General features: G+C 49.4%; 3 protein-coding genes across 3 annotated transcripts; 2 read left to right on the top strand and 1 right to left on the bottom strand.

Annotated features, from left to right (window-relative positions):
* Nucleotides 1-2,160: 2,160 nt before the first annotated feature.
* On the bottom strand, nucleotides 2,161-5,981 carry HER10_EVM0005476 (OPT family small oligopeptide transporter). Its single transcript, XM_035475091.1, has 4 exons — nucleotides 5,191-5,981; nucleotides 3,217-5,134; nucleotides 3,013-3,137; nucleotides 2,161-2,956 (listed from the first exon to the last, which is right to left on the bottom strand). The coding sequence occupies exons 1-4, from the start codon at nucleotides 5,458-5,460 to the stop codon at nucleotides 2,873-2,875; spliced, it is 2,397 nt and encodes a 798-aa protein (XP_035329356.1). The 5' UTR covers nucleotides 5,461-5,981; the 3' UTR covers nucleotides 2,161-2,872.
* An 8,747-nt stretch (nucleotides 5,982-14,728) lies between these two features.
* HER10_EVM0004003 (uncharacterized protein) lies at nucleotides 14,729-15,292 on the top strand (the record flags this gene model as incomplete). The annotated part of the gene is made up of 2 exons (XM_035473663.1): nucleotides 14,729-14,899; nucleotides 14,960-15,292. The coding sequence occupies 2 exons, from the start codon at nucleotides 14,729-14,731 to the stop codon at nucleotides 15,290-15,292; spliced, it is 504 nt and encodes a 167-aa protein (XP_035329162.1).
* A 1,065-nt stretch (nucleotides 15,293-16,357) lies between these two features.
* HER10_EVM0002384 (uncharacterized protein) lies at nucleotides 16,358-18,012 on the top strand. The gene has a single exon (XM_035472099.1). The coding sequence runs from the start codon at nucleotides 16,383-16,385 to the stop codon at nucleotides 17,970-17,972; it is 1,590 nt and encodes a 529-aa protein (XP_035328983.1). The 5' UTR covers nucleotides 16,358-16,382; the 3' UTR covers nucleotides 17,973-18,012.
* The last annotated feature ends 1,035 nt before the right edge of the window (nucleotides 18,013-19,047 follow it).

Here is a 19,047-nt window from a genome sequence, read left to right as displayed (position 1 = left end):
AAGATAGGTGACGTAAAACGTGTATTCTGATAGTTATCCCTCCCCTTAGGGAGGGACACGGTCAAACTATTCTAATACACTGGGGTTACGTGTCCTACGTGACTATGCTATAGATAACTAGGGAAATGTTATATTATTCAACCGGGTTCTATACTTATCTTTTTATATAGTTTTATACGCATTTAATTATATTTATTTCAGTATAATAATAGTTATGATATTATAATTAAAGACTTAATATTATTAAATATATAATTGTTATAGGTTTATGAAGCTATTTTTAATAAATATTAATAATATTTTAATTTCTCTTATTTATTATATCTAGTCTTGTTTCTAGTTCATTTAGCAAAAGAAATATAAAGAAATAAAAAAAGAGTTTTAATTAGAAAAAAAGAAGAACAACACTTTAGTTTGGAAAGTACTCGTAGAAGTAAATATAATAACTAAAGCGATGATAAGAGGTAAGTAACTTTTATAATGGGCCCTGTTTACTACTTTACTTATTATATATTCTTTTTGATAAATGTAAAGGGTAGTTAGTTAATTTATTAACATAGTCCTTGTCATAATAAGTATCACGGTCGGTAATCCTAGCCCTAGGTCTATAAGGTAGCGAGGAACTGGCCCAGCGTCCTCTTTACGAGGTGACGGTAAGGTCTAGAAATCTTCAACGACCTTAGTTAATTAAGATTGTCATAGTAATGAAGCTCACGAATTCGGCATCACCGCCTCTTTGGACTTCCTAGGCTCGAATTTCAGAACGGCAAAACCCATATTGAGAAGTACACAGCAGGAAGCCGTGTGGACAGTACACGTAGCAATCCGGAAATCATCAATGTTATAGTTTCTGAGTAGTATAGAACCTGTCTCTCGTCGTGGTAGAATGGCATAAATGTGAAGATCTAAATAGAAGTAGCCTTCAATGCTATTAGCCGAGGCGTCAAGAGTACGCGGGCTGGACCTCCAAGTGAGGGCTAGGTCGATTCGTCAAATTTCTCGCCATTTACCCGCCCAACTCTTGCCTGACAGTGGCTACTCATCCAGCCAACACACACGTCCAATCAACAGACTGACCAAAGGTCTCACTCGCGTAGGCTCTGGTCACCTACGGGCTGACCAGCACATCTATCCTTGGTTACAGGTCTCTTTATAAGTCAGCGTTTAGCAAGGAATAGCTAATCAACAAAGCCAAGCGAGAGTCACAAAAGCCTCGATTATTGGCGGTGGCCTACATCGCTTATGATTCATCTAGTTGATGACTCACCTGATCAAAAAAAAAAAAAAAAAAAAAGACTTGAAAATATAAAATGTAAATGGACGTGGCGGGAATCGAACCCGCGCTTCCTCTCATTGTCTGCTTAGAACTGTATCACCGCAAGCGGTTGTCTAGAATGAAAGAAGTGAACATGGTTCAACTCCTCTAAGCATATAACGGAGACGCTCTACCACTGAGCCACACGTCCTTTTATTGTTGCAAGTAATTGCTCATGAGAGCTTTAGATACTACCTCGTGCAGGGCCCAGTAATACCAGTATGGAATACTCCCTGGCCGCCCTAAGGGACTGGATGTTTATACAGCTGATCCGTGTTCAATCCGTACAGGGTGACTCATGATACAGGGTGACTCATGATCCATGCCGACCTCACAAGCCCGTGGGCCTCAAAAGGCTTACTTCAGACATTATGCACAAGGCATATTAATAGCTTGTAGCAGGCCACTCAAAAAGAAGAATTCTGCTTAAATGATTGTATATGGTGGACTACCAGGATTGAGGAAAACCTCAGAGGAGTTGACATACTTTAGTCCAGTTGTCCCACTATGCTTAGACACCACCAGGACCAGCAATACCTAAGAGCACCTACTCCTGGCTGCCGAGGCTGACTTTTGTTTCTAAGACGAGAAGACTGACGCACGCAACAGAACACACAACCACTCTACAGGTACAGCATACCTACTTACAGTGGCAGCAAAGCCTAGCGATGCGAATCTACAGGGCGTCACCACACCACTGCTACATGCATATATTCGATATGGAGTTCGAGGACATGAGGCAATGGCTACCCGAACCACTTAGAGCTGACCAAAAATGCAGAGTTGCACGGCGAACAGGGTTTGATAGAGCTGCCTCACATGATAAGTGTTGTCTTTAAGAGTCATCCAAAGAAAAAAAATGATTTGCGGCTAATAATATACCAATAATGTTTGAGAGAATCCCTCTTTTACATGTACTCTTATTTTGATAAGCATTAGTCTTCAATCCCGCTAGTCAACTTTCTCAACATCGCCGATCTGAAAGCCATTCGGAAGGCCGCACGGAGGACGGTCGGTTGCACTGAGAAAAAGACACCGGAGCTGATCATTCTTGCGATAGTGCGTATCTTGGTGGCTCACTTGGTATCTTCCTATCGCTGAAAACCTTTGTCCTCCACTCAGCAGCCAGTATACATTGCAAACGAAATATGCGCAATGGGTGAATATAAGCAACGTCAGTAATGCCAGCTCACACAATATCTGCGAAAGACGTGTATCGCAACGTCAGCGACGCGTTCTTGTGTCCCCGGCGCGCTATCATAGACGCAACCGAAACCCATAGGCTTGCTGTAGACTTTGGTTTCAGACGCCCACCTTGGACCATCCACCTTGCATTCAACCATTGCCGCCATGAGTGTATTCCATTTTGATCTAGACAGTCACTGCTAGACAGTGTCGCTGTACTGATTGACATGTCATTTTGTATGTTACCACTGACAGTGTTCCAAGTATGTTCGATTAGATATTGATAAACATCTGTTGCTAAAACCATTACAATGTGAGCTGCTCATTGACATTCGCAGCATATTCCTGATGCTCGCTGCTCTCTTAGACGAATTACCAGTGGGTAGGTCCAATGGTTGAGCCGTCGTCGGGCAAAATCTTCGTGACAGCAGAACCCTCAGCGTCGAGGTTGTTGTTCTATAAATACGATTAGCATATGAACAACCAGTAAGGGAAAGGCAACCGGAAAATACAAATACGGAATTTCCCCACCAATCAGGGAATTCAGTGTTAGAAAGACCAAGAGCAAGTCCAGAGATGACGATGCAAAGGGCGGTGCCGATATCGAGAGCTCCGGACAGGACGTAGTTGTAACGAGCTGAGAGTTGGGTTAGCACACGTGATAGCACGACGACTAGTCCAAGTGGGGCACTAGTCACAAATGGGGAAAGACTTACTCCACCAGCCGAAGAAGCGGTTGCGAACCCACCAGTTGAAGATGAGACCAACAATAACCCACTGTCCCAACCACCATGTGGTGGCAGGAGGAATCATGCCAGCAGCACCGAAAATAGCGGGGAAGAAGACGTATCGGAGCATGCTGCGGGGGTAGCGGCGGGCAAGGAAAAACTGGATGACGGGGCAGATGGCACCGATGAGCCAGAAGTAGTTGACCCAGGAGTAAAGTTGACCGGCACCGAACATGCGGCGGGGACCAATGACACCCCAAATGACACTGGCGTTGTAGAAAGTGCGAGCGTTGGGGCAGGTGAGACCCTGGGCCTGATGGGAAGTGCAGACGCCATCAATGTTACCACGGAGGAAGTTGTAAGAAGCGATCTGCACAAGAGACAGCCATACGACGGCGAAGGTCTGGGCGGCGAACATGGTGCGGGGAGGAATCTTCATGTAGTGGCCAACCTTCATGTCAGACACGTACTGGAGACCGTTGTAGCAGAGCATGTAACCCCAAGACTTGAACAGCATCATGGCGACGGGGCGGCCGGGCGTCATGTAACCGACAATCATCTCAGTGATGACGTTGAGACCGGTCTGCTGATTGGTGACAGCCTGAATGATACCGACGGGAAGGATAAAGAAGGCACCGATAATGATGCAAATGATGTAGGCCCACCAGGTCAAGTGAGTGTTCCAGACCTGGGAAGCGATCATACCAAAGGCAAAGCTGACAGCGAACATGGTCGCGAACCACCACTCGGGAGCCTCCTTGTAGCGGCGCATGAGCTTGAGGTGAATATCAGCCTCTTCGTTGGAAGCAGACTTGGTGCGGTCGATGATGTCGCGGCCGTAGAAGAGACCGACGTGAACGAGGGTGCTGATGAGACCAGCGAAACCCATGCCGTAAGACAGGGAGAAGGCAGGACCCAGGATAAGAGGAGAGTACTCCTTGTAAGCAGTCTCGTTGAAGGTGAAGTCGGGAGTCAAGATACGGCTCGTATTGTAGGGCTGAGCGAAGTGATCAAAGTTGGAGTTGGCGCTGATGGGGAGGTAGCGGTAGAAATCGGGGCCGCCCCAAGCAAGACCGATGCAGCCAAGCATCATGATGATGATACCGGCACCGACGTTGGCGATGGCGAAAGCCGGGGTCTGCAGGGGAGAGAGCAAGAAACCGGAAATGGTACTCCAGTCAAAGGAGATGGGGATAAGACCGAGACCAGTCTGACCGCCAAAGACCTGGTTGACGACGACGTTGTTGGGGGCGATCCAGCAGACGAAGGTGAAGATCTGCAGGAACTGGGCAAACACCTCGGGAATCCACTCATAGACAAAGGTAGCGGCAGCCACAATGAGGAAGAACTTGTAGCGACCGATCCTCCAGCCGTTGGTGAGGGCGGGATCTGAAGACGAGTGGTCGTGAAGTGAGTGCATGACGGTGGTGGTGATGAGGGTCGCGGGCCACACCATGGCGGCGGGCCAGACGAGGTAGCGACGCAGAATACCAGCAATACCAAGACCCATGGCCTGGGTCGAGATAATGAGCAGAATCTGGAAGCCCCAGCCAAAGTACTGCTTGTAGAAGATCTCCTGGGCGAGGAGAATATCAATGGCGTAACTGGCGGTGGCACCGGCAGCAGTCATCATGGTGATGATGGTGTGCTCCTTAACGTTGAAGGGACCGGGGTTGGTGTTGAGCTCGTGACCGAAGAGGTTGAACTTGATCTCCGGGACGACCTTGGCGCAGAAGCAGCCGAGGGGGTAGGAGATCAATTGCACTACGGTAGAGGTAATGATGATGGGTGAGCGACGGAGACCGAGGAGAATGTTGCAGGCGGCGATGATGGTGCACATGATGGCACCAATCGACCAGGCACGGATGGTGTTGATGGGCAGCTCGGTATCGTCAAAAGGTTGAACCTGAGCTTGTTAGTCATGACGCCCGTTACTCGACTCGAGACGTTGAAGAAACTCACCGAAGCGCGGACCTCGGGGTAGGGAGAGTCCTCGTGGAGAGCAGCCTCAACGGCCGCCTCCTTCTCGTAGTCGCCAGACTGGACGGCGGCGTCGGCGGCATCGAGCTTGTCAATGTCCAAAAAGGGATCCCACTTGTGAATCTTCTTGAACTTCTTGAGTTCGGCTTCCGGGTTGACGGTCTCGAGACCGTTGGCATCAACGCCGGTCGAGACGGCGTCGACCACGATGGGCCGCTCTCCGACCTTGCCCCTCCACTTGCTGAAGGCCATGGTTGGCAATCTTTCAGGTACTGGTTACCGGGTTGGTGTTGCGTTCGGGTTGCACCCTGAGTTCTCAAAAGAATGGAACTCAAAGGGGGGAGTCTCTGGTCGTAGAGCTTGTGGGCTGAAGAAACCAAAATCGAGCACGACGAGGGAGAGCGCGTCGGGTAGTATTTAGATGCGTCGCACATCCAGGGCCTCGTCGATGGACTCCATGATCGGTTGCCATATCGGCGACCAGTGGGCCGAGATATTGACCTGCCTAATGGAGTCAGTCGTTGGCGAAGCGGGCCAACCCCTGGCGGAGCATCGGGCGATACGAAAAGGCTACTATGTAGATATTGCGCTGGATGCAAGCGGAAGCTTGTTTGGACGAGATGGAGGGTGTGTGTCTCCTATGGAGAACACACACCTTGAGCCGTGGAACGGGCGGTAGCTTGTCCTTGACAGACGCACTGACGTGACCGATAAACGAAATCGCCCCTGATATGCACCAATCGTTCGTCTCGAGAGGACTCTTGTTGGGTCTATCCTTCCTCGCCACCGTCTAGAAGGGTGGAAGGGATGGTTCTGGTTGCTCGTAAGAGGTGTGATCGTGCCGTTTGATAGGATACCACGGCACAGAGAGTCAACCGACCAACCCACCAACCCGCGTTCGATACTTCGATATCCTCGCAGATGAGGACCACCCGAAGAACTGCAGGCAACGAACTAGCAGTTCGAGGAGGAACGGGCTGGATTGTGGGAGTGGAGGGGTGCTCTGGGGGTGGACACATTCCGCCCGTCTCTTCTCCACCCCCTGATAGGCCTCTCTCGGTGACTGGAACAAATTAGGTACTCATGTACTGTTCGACGGTGCGGTCGCGGAGCCTGTCCGCCTCCCAGAAATGACCAAGAGGCCTCTTGTCATTCGATGGTTAGGCCAGGGCCACTGAGCGCCGTTTGAGCGGGAATGGCGTTGGGGCGTTGGCAATTGATCCATCCCGCTACCCTCCTCCGCCGTCGTGCCGCCGGTCGCCGCCGCCTTCCATCTTCCAGCCGCCAAAGTTGCACATTGACTTGACGACATGGGGCGCACAACATCGGAGTTGTCAGACTGACAGAAGCCAGAGAGCTGACTGAGAGCACCGAGGTGAGTCGTTCGGCCCTCAACAGGCCATTCAAAGAGCCGCCTCCCGGATCGATCGCCAAGGGGGCTGGGCGCCAAGCACGAGAAGAGCAGGTAGTCACCGCGGGAGGGCATGGTGCCGCCGGGTGTGGCAGAGAGAATGGCAGCCAAGCACGTCTCAAGCAACTCAAGCAATGTCCAAGACGGGTGGCCAAGGTCGGGGAAGCGTGGGAAGCATCGCCAGAAGCCGCAAGTCGTACCCTAGGCTCGACCGCTAGAGCCAAAAGGAGGAAAAGGGCAACAAGACCAACGCGTTGGTGGCTGCGAGCTAGCCAACCCGCGTCGCCACTCCTCCGACAAAAAGTCGTTCAATGCAAAAGGGCCCTGCTTTCAGTGGATCCGCCGATAGCAAAGGGACCTTGGGGTCCGAGGATGATGCCTGTCTAGCGCGGTTGTCCCCCTTCAAGCCTTCGAGGCCAAGACTTTCTCAGTTAATCACCCGAGTTGAATCCCTGCAAAGGCACGCGAGAGCAGAAGAGCTGGAGAAGCGAGTTCCGACTCTGCTGACCACTCAGAGACGCGGGAACAGAGCGACAATCTGCACTCTTCGGGAAGGACGTCGGAAGAGACGGCAAATGATGCCACCCATGTCATGGTTTGTCGGCAGCAAGGCCAATCATTGCGTCGAGTTGGCTTCGAGGCTGTCAGGTTAATGACACAAGCACTGACAAGTTGAGCATTCTGGACACAAGTGGATGAACAAAAAGTTCCTGAGACCCCTCCCACCCCTTCGTTCCCTCCGCAAATGGCCCCTCTGAAAGCGTGACAAACGTCCCTCTGTGCTCCGTAGGCGCGCCCTTCTGGGTTGACACGGTTGGAGGATGCCTGCCGCTTAAGATCCGAGCTGCTGGAGACGGTTGGTTCGTCCGACTGCGCTTGGAGACTTTCCTGATGGGTGACCTCCGCCCCACGCGATAGTCCCGCGCAAAAGGACCTTGGAAATGCGGTTGTGGTCAGATTTGATTGTATCGGTATTCCTGCGTTGGCGATGAAGATGGGAGATGTCATTCATTCAGCACATCTATCCAGGAACAGCGAATCGGCGCAACTGACTCGGCAGCAACCTCGGCATCCTTTCTCACTCAGCTGTCTCACCGTCTTTCTCACTGTAGCACAGCGGACAGCATTTGGACAAACTTGGTGAGCAAACATCGCGCGAAGGAACAAACAGGAAGGCAAGCGATATGTTACGCCTGACAAACCGCCGCAACATCGATTGTTGCTGCCCTTGTTCTCCAGTCTATTTGTGACAGATTCTCCAGCGCCTCGGTAGCAGTTTAAGGTTATCGAGAACGACTGAAATTACGGATTCTCGTACGTAAAGTTCCTGTCATTTCCCCAGGTCTCCGCTGACTGGAAAAGACGGCGTGGCGCGCGGTGGCACGGTGTCACGACTGCCCACCACCACCCTGGGCGACGACCAAACAATTAAATTGGAATAATTTGTGCTTATTCAAGCATTCATCAATGCCGCCTGGAGATGCCTTCTTCCTCACACAGCAATTTCATATCACAACTGGTAATGATTTTCAATGCGGCAAACAGACATGGGCTTGTTGATGTGGGCAACCTAGACATTGAATGGATGCATTTGGCCACCACCTCGCGTGGTTTCCGGGACATGGGCATGCGAGATGGCGAAAAAGGTTGCGAGAGCTCCATCCGTGATACCCGGCCGCCGAACCCTTATTCCAGAATATCTTCTGCGGGGTGGGCAGCCAGCACGCATTCTGATCCGGACGGCTGCAGCGTCTCCTCGGTATCTCGGGTAGGTGAGTGACATCCCAGAAAAGCATGCGGCCTACCTAGCCTTGTGGACCGCCCTGCAGAAGGTCAGCTCAAGAACCAAATAAGTGTGGCATTTCCTGATGATTGCGAGAAATTCGGTCCTTCCCATTGGCCATCTGGCACGCGGTAGCAGGCAAACCCAGAGATAGGAAATCCCAGCCTGGTACACTGGTGGTCACTCATCAACCCCACGCAGCTTTCCGCCAGGCTGGTACGCTGGGTCTCTCCCTCTGGGTCTCTTGATGGAGCCGACGCATTCACTTTGCAGGCGACGCCTTGCCTCTCGGTGACATGTCGTATCTATAGGCACGGTTAACACCCAATGGCAAGTTGCGGGGCGTACAAGTATGTTGTTGGAAGTTGGGATAAGGGACGGCAGTGGCGTTAGTTCGGGTGAGCCTGCTCAGGCGAATGGCAGCTTAGTCCTTATCATCTGAGAGCTGATCTATGACATCTTAGGTCCCTTTAGGAGCCGCCACAATCCACTCGGCCGAGGCAAGCCGTTGGTAACGCAGCCGACCTCCTGCTGGTGGTTGCATGATCGAGACACACTTGGTCGGGCCGGTTTCTACCCGTTCAGCTCAGTCTCGTCCGAAAGGGTAGGTATACGAGCCTCGATAGTGATTTGGTGAAGGATTCAAGACTAGTGTGTACCTATCTGCCTGCACTAACAGCCCAACCACATTCAACCATCATCCACGTAACGTTGCGCATGCCGATCATGAAGCTGAATGGCAACATTCTAGCTAAGCCTTTTGCTTCTTTTAGTCATTCACGTGGCCATGTTTGTTCGCCTCTGCCAAATCCTGCAGCTAAGTTTTCCATTTAGCTACCGTGAAGCAATAGATCATCTGGTCGTCGTTAGGTAATTGTTCAATCTGACGTTCCTCGATGTGCAAACGGATGCTTCTATCCATGAGCGGCCACATTGTCATGGCCAACCGCTTGACACTAAGGCGTGGTATTATCAGATGGTGATATCTTCCGCTCATTACATGTATGAACCTTTAGTATGCTTGACATATATTCCAACATATGGTTCTATCATCGAGTGTAAGTACTGGTAGATCTAGTTTTGTTTTCTGGGTAGAAACTCATACAGATCGACTTCGTCGAATGAGAACCTAGCAGTGGCACTGCCGAATGACCCTACCTGATGAACCTTAGATCCATGCGATAGTCAAATGAATGAGAGCCTACGAATTCATTACTGAACATAGTCTGTCGAGATGGTTTCGCGCGATCTCTCATGAGGCTCTCAGACTAGTATGGTCTAGAACTCGATATACCTCAAGCCATGGGAAGAATAGCAAAAACTAACAGAATTCATTTTCGGTGTTGTGTTGCATTCGCAAGATACTTACGTTTACTGTCCTTCGAGTCATTGTTGGGATGATCAAAATCGACAACAGAAGGGCGATAACACGAAAATCTCAACAATTTTGTTAACTTTTCTCTTTTCAGAATTCTTTAACTTGAGTTTATATTGGGTATAGGTTCGAATTAACACTGTATTCGTCTCTTGCCTAAAGTCATGCAAGACGTACACCTTGATAGTGTTCCCATTCCGCTGTCAGTGTGATAGAAGTACTCAACACGCTATAGCTCTGCCCCTTGATACACGCTCGGAGTCTACTATTTATTGCATATGAAGGCTTCTACTATGAGTTATGTTCTGAGTGCGAGGTGCCTTTCGAATAGTCATTGTAAGACCTGCACGTGGGATAAGCTTCAGCCTGGCCGTTGGTGTTTGGTATTTCCGGCGCTACTGGCCTCTTCTCCAAGCTATTCTATCGAATTGCGGTCGAAGCCTTCAGAATTGCGCCTAAACAAAGGTGTTGTATCCATCAGGGTTTGTCTGTCGCCAAAGTTGTCTCCCTTAGCCCGATATCATTAGAGGCGCAGCTCTGGCTGTCCACTTGGATGGATGGGCTTATCAAGGTAGGATGCCGGAGGGCTCTTCGTGATGAATGTGAGAGCTCCTGTATGAAACCTTTTCTCAGTTCCATCAAATTCTTGTGACATAGTCAAAACGATTGCAACCAATACTCTTTGTCCATCAGACTTTGAAGCATTGTAGCAAGTGTCATAGGCTGTGTACAGGAAAGTGATGCCAAGAGAAGACAAGATAAGCCTCACTGTTGATAAGATCTCCCCCCTTTTGAGACAGGCATCCAGGCGATGAAGCCAAAAGATGCTTGGAGCAAAGTTCACTGACACTGCGCAAAGCAAGCAGCTAAGATGCGGATTTTTGCCATGACCGGAACTCCGAGTTTCTGCCTGACAACTTTGTCTCCTTTCTTTTCCACGGTAGACAAAGTTAACAACATTTTTGGAAAGTGGGCACTCTCATGGATACCGTGAGGCAGAATCCTTACCATACAGGTTACGGAGATTGCTCGTTCAGGATGTCCAAGTCGAAAGCATCTCTGCTGGCATTCATTCATGCTCACCAGCTAAATCATCCATTCCTCTCACTCACATAACCTGGCCGATTCTTCATATCAATTCTCGGCTCCTGTTCCGTCCTTCACCAGCAATCCTTTCAGCACATTCTCACAACACAACTCGTCATTGGTTCCATCTTCCCTCACATTCATAACCACCGCAAAAAACTCTCTCCACTCATCCATCCACCATACAAACCAGTCATCATAATGGGTTGCGGATGCTCCAGAGAACTCACCCCTTCCGAGGCTGCCATAGAAGAGAGAGACGTCGCCAGTCTCGAAATGGCCCAGAAACTCGAGTGGTACGCCCTTATGGAACGCGGAGTATCTGAGAAGAGAATGAAAGAAAAGATGAAGGAGTATAGAAGGGACTGGAAAGACTTCAACGGCCGCCGGCCCCGCGGGTTCTGGGGCGACTCTCCCAACTACCGAGGAATTCACGTCAACTTCCCTTAACGCAATCTCAACGAAACATCATTCTCAGGACCACGTGTAACCTTCGAGAGACTTAGTCTCCGGAACAGAACCCCATATCATCCCAAGATTACTAGAGCAGAATTCTATGAGAGCCCAGTGCTGGGCTATACGGTTCTCCCGTCTCATGACAAGTCGTACCGAGAAAGCTCAACGATCTTCACCACATTCGGTTCTCAGAGCACAGCACCGCACCGACTATCCAAGTTCACGTCCTCAACATGGCCATGGCAATGCGAAACTCTGAATCTTGTCGCCACCGCCAAAGTCGGGCTGAAAAGATTCTTGGCAGTCCAGGAAAGTTCTTGCGACATAAATATTGCTTCAGTGTATCATAACGTTGGGTATTGCCGGGAGAAAGTCATGTGCAAGGCTAAAAGTACATTTACCCAACTTAAACACATGTCCCTTATGACAGGCTACATGCCACAAGGGGTCTTTTTGGGGATTATTGGGGCTTCCAGACCTCGCGGATGGATCCTGATTGTCATACTATACGGGGCCCTTGGTTACTACTAGACACATCTGGGATATATTGAACAAAGTAGACAGTATCAACGCGATACATGAACGATCCTCTCATGGTTCTTCCCGAGTGCATTACATTTCGAAGAATCGAATGTTAGTTACATTCGGCCCATTAACTCATGTATTTGGAGCTGCTCCATTGACCAGTCGAGACTCCCATTACTGACTGCCTCGCCTCATCTCGAGGGTCCCCATAGCATCCAGTTGAGCCATACTTATCGCAATAGTATCAGAATAAATGGAATAACTTGAAAAAATCTCCAAATGCCATATTAGTTTGGTCAACGAAATATGGCATCCAGATTATTGCATCTCAAGTTAATAATTGGGCTCCATACGGGCTGTGTAAGCGATGGTTCACGAATCGCACACGTAAGCTAGGGCAGCATGTCACGTAACAATACTGGTTACTACCCTGAGTTCCATTCTACCACTTAAGCAAGATATGTGGTTAGTTGCTGCAAGAACTCGAGGATCGAAGGTCATTTGATGAACCCCTTGGAACACCAAACACGCCGCACATCGTTGGCTCAATGCGCTCGCAAGGCCGCCCATCTTTTGCATGCAGCCAACGAAGTGTTCGATTGCCTCGGCCGGCCTGGGTCAAACCGGCATTCGCTACCCCGCCATACTCTTGCACGTGCTCCGATCCACGGCACCCGACAGAAGGATCCCGGCCCCGGTCATCGCCCCACCAAGCGCTCTCGCATCGCGAGTACGAAAACGGAAATCGGCGCGGACGAACATCAGCTTCGGTGGAATGATGATTTAGAAATGAGAAAGTCGGTACATATCTTAGTATAGATAGACATACTGACCTGCTTGCTATATGTTAACACAATCAGTTGCAAGAGCGGAGTTTAGTTCTCTCAACTCCATTCCATTAAAGCTTACTGTGGTCTGGCGCTATCATCTGTAATAACCCCAACCTTTCCTCGAGCCTTTGAACTGGGACTTCAGATCCGAGGTTTGACAATTTGAATTTCATGAACACATATCGTCCTGCAGAGTAAGGCTGCTTCGGATTCTTAGTACAACCCAAGGGCCGAAAGACTGACGGCACCATAACCCGACTTCTGTGTTGATCCAATGTAAGAAGAACAGCGGGCCGCAGACTCAAAGCTGACTTCTACAAGTAAGCTCACAGGCCGTTAAGATTGTGTCCTCGCGCAAACTAGGTACCCAATAGGAGGACGTCCTAGATCAAGGGGACTTGTATACTGACTGCAAGTAGTTGAAGTGACTCATGTCTCAACTGCCTAAGATGACTTAGTCGGACTGGACCAGACATCACTTAAGCTTATATGTCTAAACCAAGTCCCGAGCCTTCACTGAGCAAGTTACCAGTTTTATGACTTAACAGGGATGCAGCTTGATAGACCTTTACGTGACTTGTTAGTCTTAATCAGCTGACTTACTGGGCCTCAGACCTCCGTCTGTTGATAGTTTGATGCCTTTTACATTCCTCTAGCCTCTTCCCAAGGAAGATGACACAGTAACGCTACCAAAGATCTAGTTAGCTCTTTGCCATTTCTCAATATGTAAAGTATCTATCGATCTACTTGTCCAACTACCTGCTATGAAACTAATGCAAAAATGTGTATGAAACTGTCATCTAATTGTCATCTTTTAATGCTTCGCGATCATCTCTCCGCTCAGGGTTCCATCAACCTTGTAAATGATTATTCGAGAGCCTCCCCTCGTAATCGCTTCATGTAAGACAGTGGTTGATTGTTACGTCGATCAATTTAGCACGAAAGCAAGTTGCAGTTGACCGCAAAGTGTAGGATGGTTCGGAGATGGGTGGGTGCGCCACGTAGGAGCTTTCGGACTCGGACTCGGACCATACTTGACTAAGAAAACAAAGATCCATTGGAGCTTTGATACATTGCGCAGGTAGTCGGCAAGCAGCAACTCATGCTGATACGCTTCTCGAATTAGATGTTACTACGACATTATGCCTTGCGTATTGCGAACTCTCAAGAAGGCAATCGGCGAGCACGTGGTGTTGTTTACTTGCATACGTGCAGAATAAATTTGTGTTGTGAAAAACCACGTGAATTGTCTCCAGCGGGCCGAGGCAGTGAGCTTCTGGTTCCAGGGAGAAACACCCAGGCCCCGCCACAACCAAGGAAGCATCCTACTAACAATTCATGCTAACAACGACAAGGCTGTGCGACCTGGGGCAATTCGACGAATTGTCGATGCTGGGCAAACAGTGGGGTAGGATTCGGCATGTTTTCTCATAATAGTTGCCAAAGACTAATGCTACGATCGCCGGCCGTGTGGGCGATGCATGTTGACCGCCGGCCGAATGATCGATGAATCCTTGCTCAACATCTTCCCTGCCCCCGCTGCACATCACACTTCCTCTCACGTTCGCATAATTGTCTTCAGGAAAGGCAGTTTCTGTCCTAAACCTCTTTTTCGGGACGTCTCGCCAGAAAAGGACCCATCAAAGAGTTTCCCTGGGTTCTATCCGGGGGCTCATCAGAGGCGGAGGATCGCTGGGCGGCCTCCGCATCGTTTCATGTTTCGAAGCCAGACCCTGGGCCACAGCTCCCAAATCGCCGGGCGCTTGAAGCTGAGGCTCTCTGAACACGTCATAGCTCAGGGCTCCCCCAGATGTGCTTGGTTCATGCTCTAGGGGTCAGCTACTCTTTTGGACGGACAGAAATGTGTGTGGTCCGAGGTAAACAACGGCATGTGAATCACGATGATTTGATTCTATGGATCATAAAAAGGCTTCAGTTGCGCCTGCAACAACTCTTCACATCACATCATTATCTCCATCACACCTTAACAGCATTTCAACTTACCAACACATCTCAGAATCAACTTCAACCACAATCAATACACAATCAGCAAAATGTCTTTCGCCGATCTTTCCAAGAGCTTGAGCGACATCGAACGCAAGGTCAACAAGTCGATCAAGATTCTTGGCAAGGGCAATGACATGAACTACAAGGATGCCATCAAGCTGGGCACCAAGTCAAACTCGATTGTCAGCACGATCAACAAGGGTATCAAGGACTACTCGGTGAGTTTCCGTTTCCTCTCGTCTCTGTCAAGCTGGGGTTAACACCTGAATCAATGACAGACCTTCACTCCCTCCGAAGACGAAGCCAAGAAGCTTCTTGGCCAGATGAACACTATTGTCGACCTCACCGAGACTCAGCTTAATGCCATGGTATCGAACCAGGCTCGCTTCGAGAGCTTGAAGGTCGGTGGTCTCGTGAAGAAGAACGTCACCAAGACCGAGGCTGCGGGCAAGGAGCTCTCTGCGGTCATGATTGCCAAGGCCCCCAGTAGCATCAAGGGAGATGCTGAGGCGCTTGAGAAGAGGCGTGAGGCTGCTTTCAGCAAGGCATCTGGAGCTTTTGCTGGGTCCACAGGCGGCGAGGACGAGCAACTCGGAGACGACTCCGACTAGGCGCAAATAGCCCCGAGCTCACAATACATAGTGGTTGTGTAAATAAGAGTCTACCCTTTCGGAATTTTAACAAAGGCTTGCGAATGGTGTTTTCAAGTGCAATCTCAACAACCAACCCGATGGGTCCGCCAGGCAGTGTTGAATTACTACTTCGCTGCAGTGATGATGGTTTTCTGAAAATCAACGTCGTCACATGCAACGAAATGTATGATTACTGGCGATAGCACGAACTTGGTGTGGTGCAGCATGAGCCTGGGCCACTTTGCGTCACGTCAAGGCCATGGATGATACGGTACGGCCCGCAGATCCGAGTGTTAGTAGGCACGTAGGGCAGGGTAACTCGACTGACTCGACGTTCAAGTCAGATCCGTTACTTCTAATGATAATCAATACAAAATTTTCTGCTCTCCAATAGGGAAGTAATAACGAATCCTCCGGCGGAAATGCGTTAGAGGCGCTCATGCTTGGAATTCATTTCCCTTGAATGCTATGAACAGATAAGATGGCGATACCATTATCGTAGTGGATACAATTGGAGAAGAAACCATGACCTTGGCTGTCAGGGTTATTAAATTGGTGGAAGAGAACTCAGGTGCTACAAAGAGTCAAAGATGACTTCCAAAGATTAAAGCTTTGATAACCCAACATTAGTAGAACTCATTGACCTGATGTTATGTGCCTGGAGACGGTGCATGAGCTAACCCAGTAAAGCCTAGCTCCAATCTGAACCTTGGATGTCGTCTTTTGAGGAGCACCGGTAAGAGGCATCCTTCGGTAAGGGGCACTCCATTTAACCTATTTAAGCAATTGGTAGGCTACATATCGACACCAGTAATGGCAAGCAAGCTTCCTTATTCCCGGTGATACGCCTAAATAGGTTAAATGGTGTGCCCTTTATCGGTTGCTGGGGTGCTTATTACCGGTGCTCCTTGTATGGTTGGAGCGCGCGCCAAGTCGTGGCTGCCTAGGGAATATCGGGTCTAAGCCGGAGAGGGGTTTGGTGAGTTTATGTTCCTCCGGAGCCATTGAGGTCATGGCAGCTTCTTATTGACGTCGCCATCAATGCATCATTGTGCTCAACCAAATCGAAATGGAGACCCTTCCTCAGGAATTGGTCGATGATATTGTCTCTTATCTATTACCGCAGCAGCGCCCCGAAGCAACATTAAAGCCTTATGATACGCGCATGAGACCAATTTGGCCCATCGCTCCGATAGCCACAGTCTCGCGTCGACTACAAGCCGCCGTGGAGAAAGCCACGTTCAGATCTTTGAAGATTACCAGCGACGAATTTCCGAAGTTCATCGAGCTTCTTACTCCGGCTAGGCGATATCATCTAACCAGCTTGATCGTCACCATCACTCTTCCACCTTACGATGACGCTGCATCTCACAGAGCGGAATCGCCCGAAGAACGGCTTGTCAATGATAAGTGCTACAGTAATGGCATAAGAACACTATTCCAGATTCTTCGCGGTTGGGAAGATGAGGATGCCAAGACAATCAGCTGTCCCCTTGCGTTATTTATAAACCACCCAGAATCGCCTTCTGATACGCCATGGCCGACCAAGTATGTTCCTTGGGGTGAGATGTATCCCGAGGAGGACGGGATTTACGAGGGCCGGTTCTTGCATTCTTTCATTGAACTGAGAGAATGCCAACTACTCCCACGTCTGGCAAGAATCAAACAGCTCACAATGATTCAACCAGAGGAAAGGTATGGCTATCGGAATACCTACCCTAAGGTGCCTATCCTACTTGCCTCAAAGATGCCAAATTTGGAACGCTTCAAGCTATTCATGAACGACGATGAAAAGAGATTCAACGAAATACGAATCAACAACCGGAACGAAGCGGCACAGGCTATTCGAGAGCTGTCACTGCCGTTGCTGAGGAAAGCCGAATTCGAGTTCTTCCAGAGACGATATCGAAACGAGAGAGCAATGCCGCCAGCGTTGCATGAGTCCGGAGCCCCAGATCCGTTGAGCTCTGCTATCTGCGCATTTTCACAAAATCTCGTAGATCTGAGTGTCACCGGCTCCTTTGACGACTCCCTCCTCAGACCTGTGCAGGGCCTGAGCAAGACATCATGGCCCAACCTCAGATTTCTCGACGTTAACATGCACGCCACTTCTCCTTCAGGAAATTGGTACTTCAAAAAGGCAGACGGAAGCCCTGATCACCGGCCCTACAACCACAGCTCCAACACAAACAACGCCCACTCAGATCTGCACAATGAAGAGTTCAGCTTCGTAGAGGAAGCCGCCTACGCGCGTATGACTCCGGTAGAAGTCTTCCGCTGCAAGCCTGACGACGCCTACATCGTGCCTTTCATCGATGCTTACGCCAATGCGCTGAAGGTGATGCCTACGCTCACATCCGCGGCGCTCAACTTCCAGCTCGAGTACGAGGCCGAGGAGGATGAACCCAGCTGGATGTGCATTGCGTACTTTGCGCCCTGCCGCACGGCGCCAAAGCATCCTCCGAGGTTGCTATGCCCGAAATGTAATAGAGGCGTGACACGCCAGCTGGTGAAGTTGTACCTTGACTGGGAGCCAAGCGATGAGCTGGCAGCTAAGCTGCGTGCGATTGGAGACGAGGTTTACGAGGCGCCGATGGTGGAGAAGACAATGGCTCAGTTTATGGATCAGCATGAGTGGGTTAATAACGAAGAGCCTTGAGAACGGAAAGAAGTTCGTTCCTTAACTCGCAAGCGAGGGGATTATGTATCCTGGGCAACAGCTACTGCCTAGAGGTGATCAGCGCAGCTTCATGGGCTATTGCCAGAACCCGATAGTCTCCATGTAGCAGATGAATCCATCGGATCAGTTTCTAATGAAATTTATTGTTGTGATGTCCATCAGTTGGTTGAGACCTTAGATCAGATCTCATAGATAGATGCGTCTCTCGAGAGTTTAAGGTAGGTACAGAATACTCACAGGCATGCTATGTCTAATAACAACCCGTGATTGTGTTGAAACAGACCAGTTCAACCCTTCTATTGACTTCTTAACAACGTTGTGGCTTCAAGGATTGAAAAGTCTTGCGATAGTCAATGCCATGACCTGCGAGTCAGAGGTAAGCGACGGCCCATAACTTCATAGAATTGACATGATCATTTCGAGGCGCAATGTCCTTTCCACTTCAGTTGCCCTAGACTCCGACCCCGCCTCCTTTTTCCATGAACTTGGGTTCTCATAATACAAGACGCATCTTGTTGTCAGACGAGCACTTCAGACCCCTGCAAGGTCTCAGCAGACGATGTGAGTAAATACAACCCATACATATATAATAATCATTCGGCAGATCCTCCCCTCGTCTGGGTATACTTAACGTCTCGTAAATTCAGTCTGTTAAATTGCGTTGAGAAAAAGCTTTACGGACGATCAAACACAGCATGTTTCTAGATATGACCCAACACACAGCCAAGGCACAAGACAAAAGTTAGCAATAGCAAGTAAGCATATTTGGTATATAGGCAAGGTATGGTGCTAAGTTGCCTTCACTTGTTCGCTGCTCTCTTCAGATCCACAATGCCAAGTTATGTTTTAGGGTGCACTATACTCGAGACAAAGATGGGACGGTCAAGAAAATGGAGAACATTGCCCTCTTAGTCGGCATTCTATGCCTGCTGTGGAGGTTGAGATTTCTTTGGGGTGTACCCGACGGTATTATTCGAGAGAGCATAACACAATTAGCCAGACTTCGCCTATGATATGAATGATATCTCACTCGTTACAATTTGATATCGTCTTA

This window comes from Colletotrichum scovillei, assembly GCF_011075155.1.
Source record: "Colletotrichum scovillei strain TJNH1 chromosome Unknown Contig00009, whole genome shotgun sequence".
NCBI classification, from domain to species: Eukaryota; Fungi; Ascomycota; class Sordariomycetes; order Glomerellales; family Glomerellaceae; genus Colletotrichum; species Colletotrichum scovillei.
Note: the sequence above shows the minus strand (reverse complement) of the source record. Positions and strands in the feature narration are given on the sequence as shown.

Excerpts from the sequence above, each read along its gene's own strand:
- HER10_EVM0005476 (XM_035475091.1), bottom strand. The coding sequence starts at position 5,460 with ATGGCCTTCAGCAAGTGGAGGGGCAAGGTCGGAGAGCGGCCCATCGTG. Across the intron at positions 5,135-5,190 it reads ACCCCGAGGTCCGCGCTTCG|GTTCAACCTTTTGACGATAC; the intron begins GTGAGTTTCTTC and ends TAACAAGCTCAG. Across the intron at positions 3,138-3,216 it reads CCGCTTCTTCGGCTGGTGGA|CTCGTTACAACTACGTCCTG; the intron begins GTAAGTCTTTCC and ends CCCAACTCTCAG.
- HER10_EVM0002384 (XM_035472099.1), top strand. The coding sequence starts at position 16,383 with ATGGAGACCCTTCCTCAGGAATTGGTCGATGATATTGTCTCTTATCTA.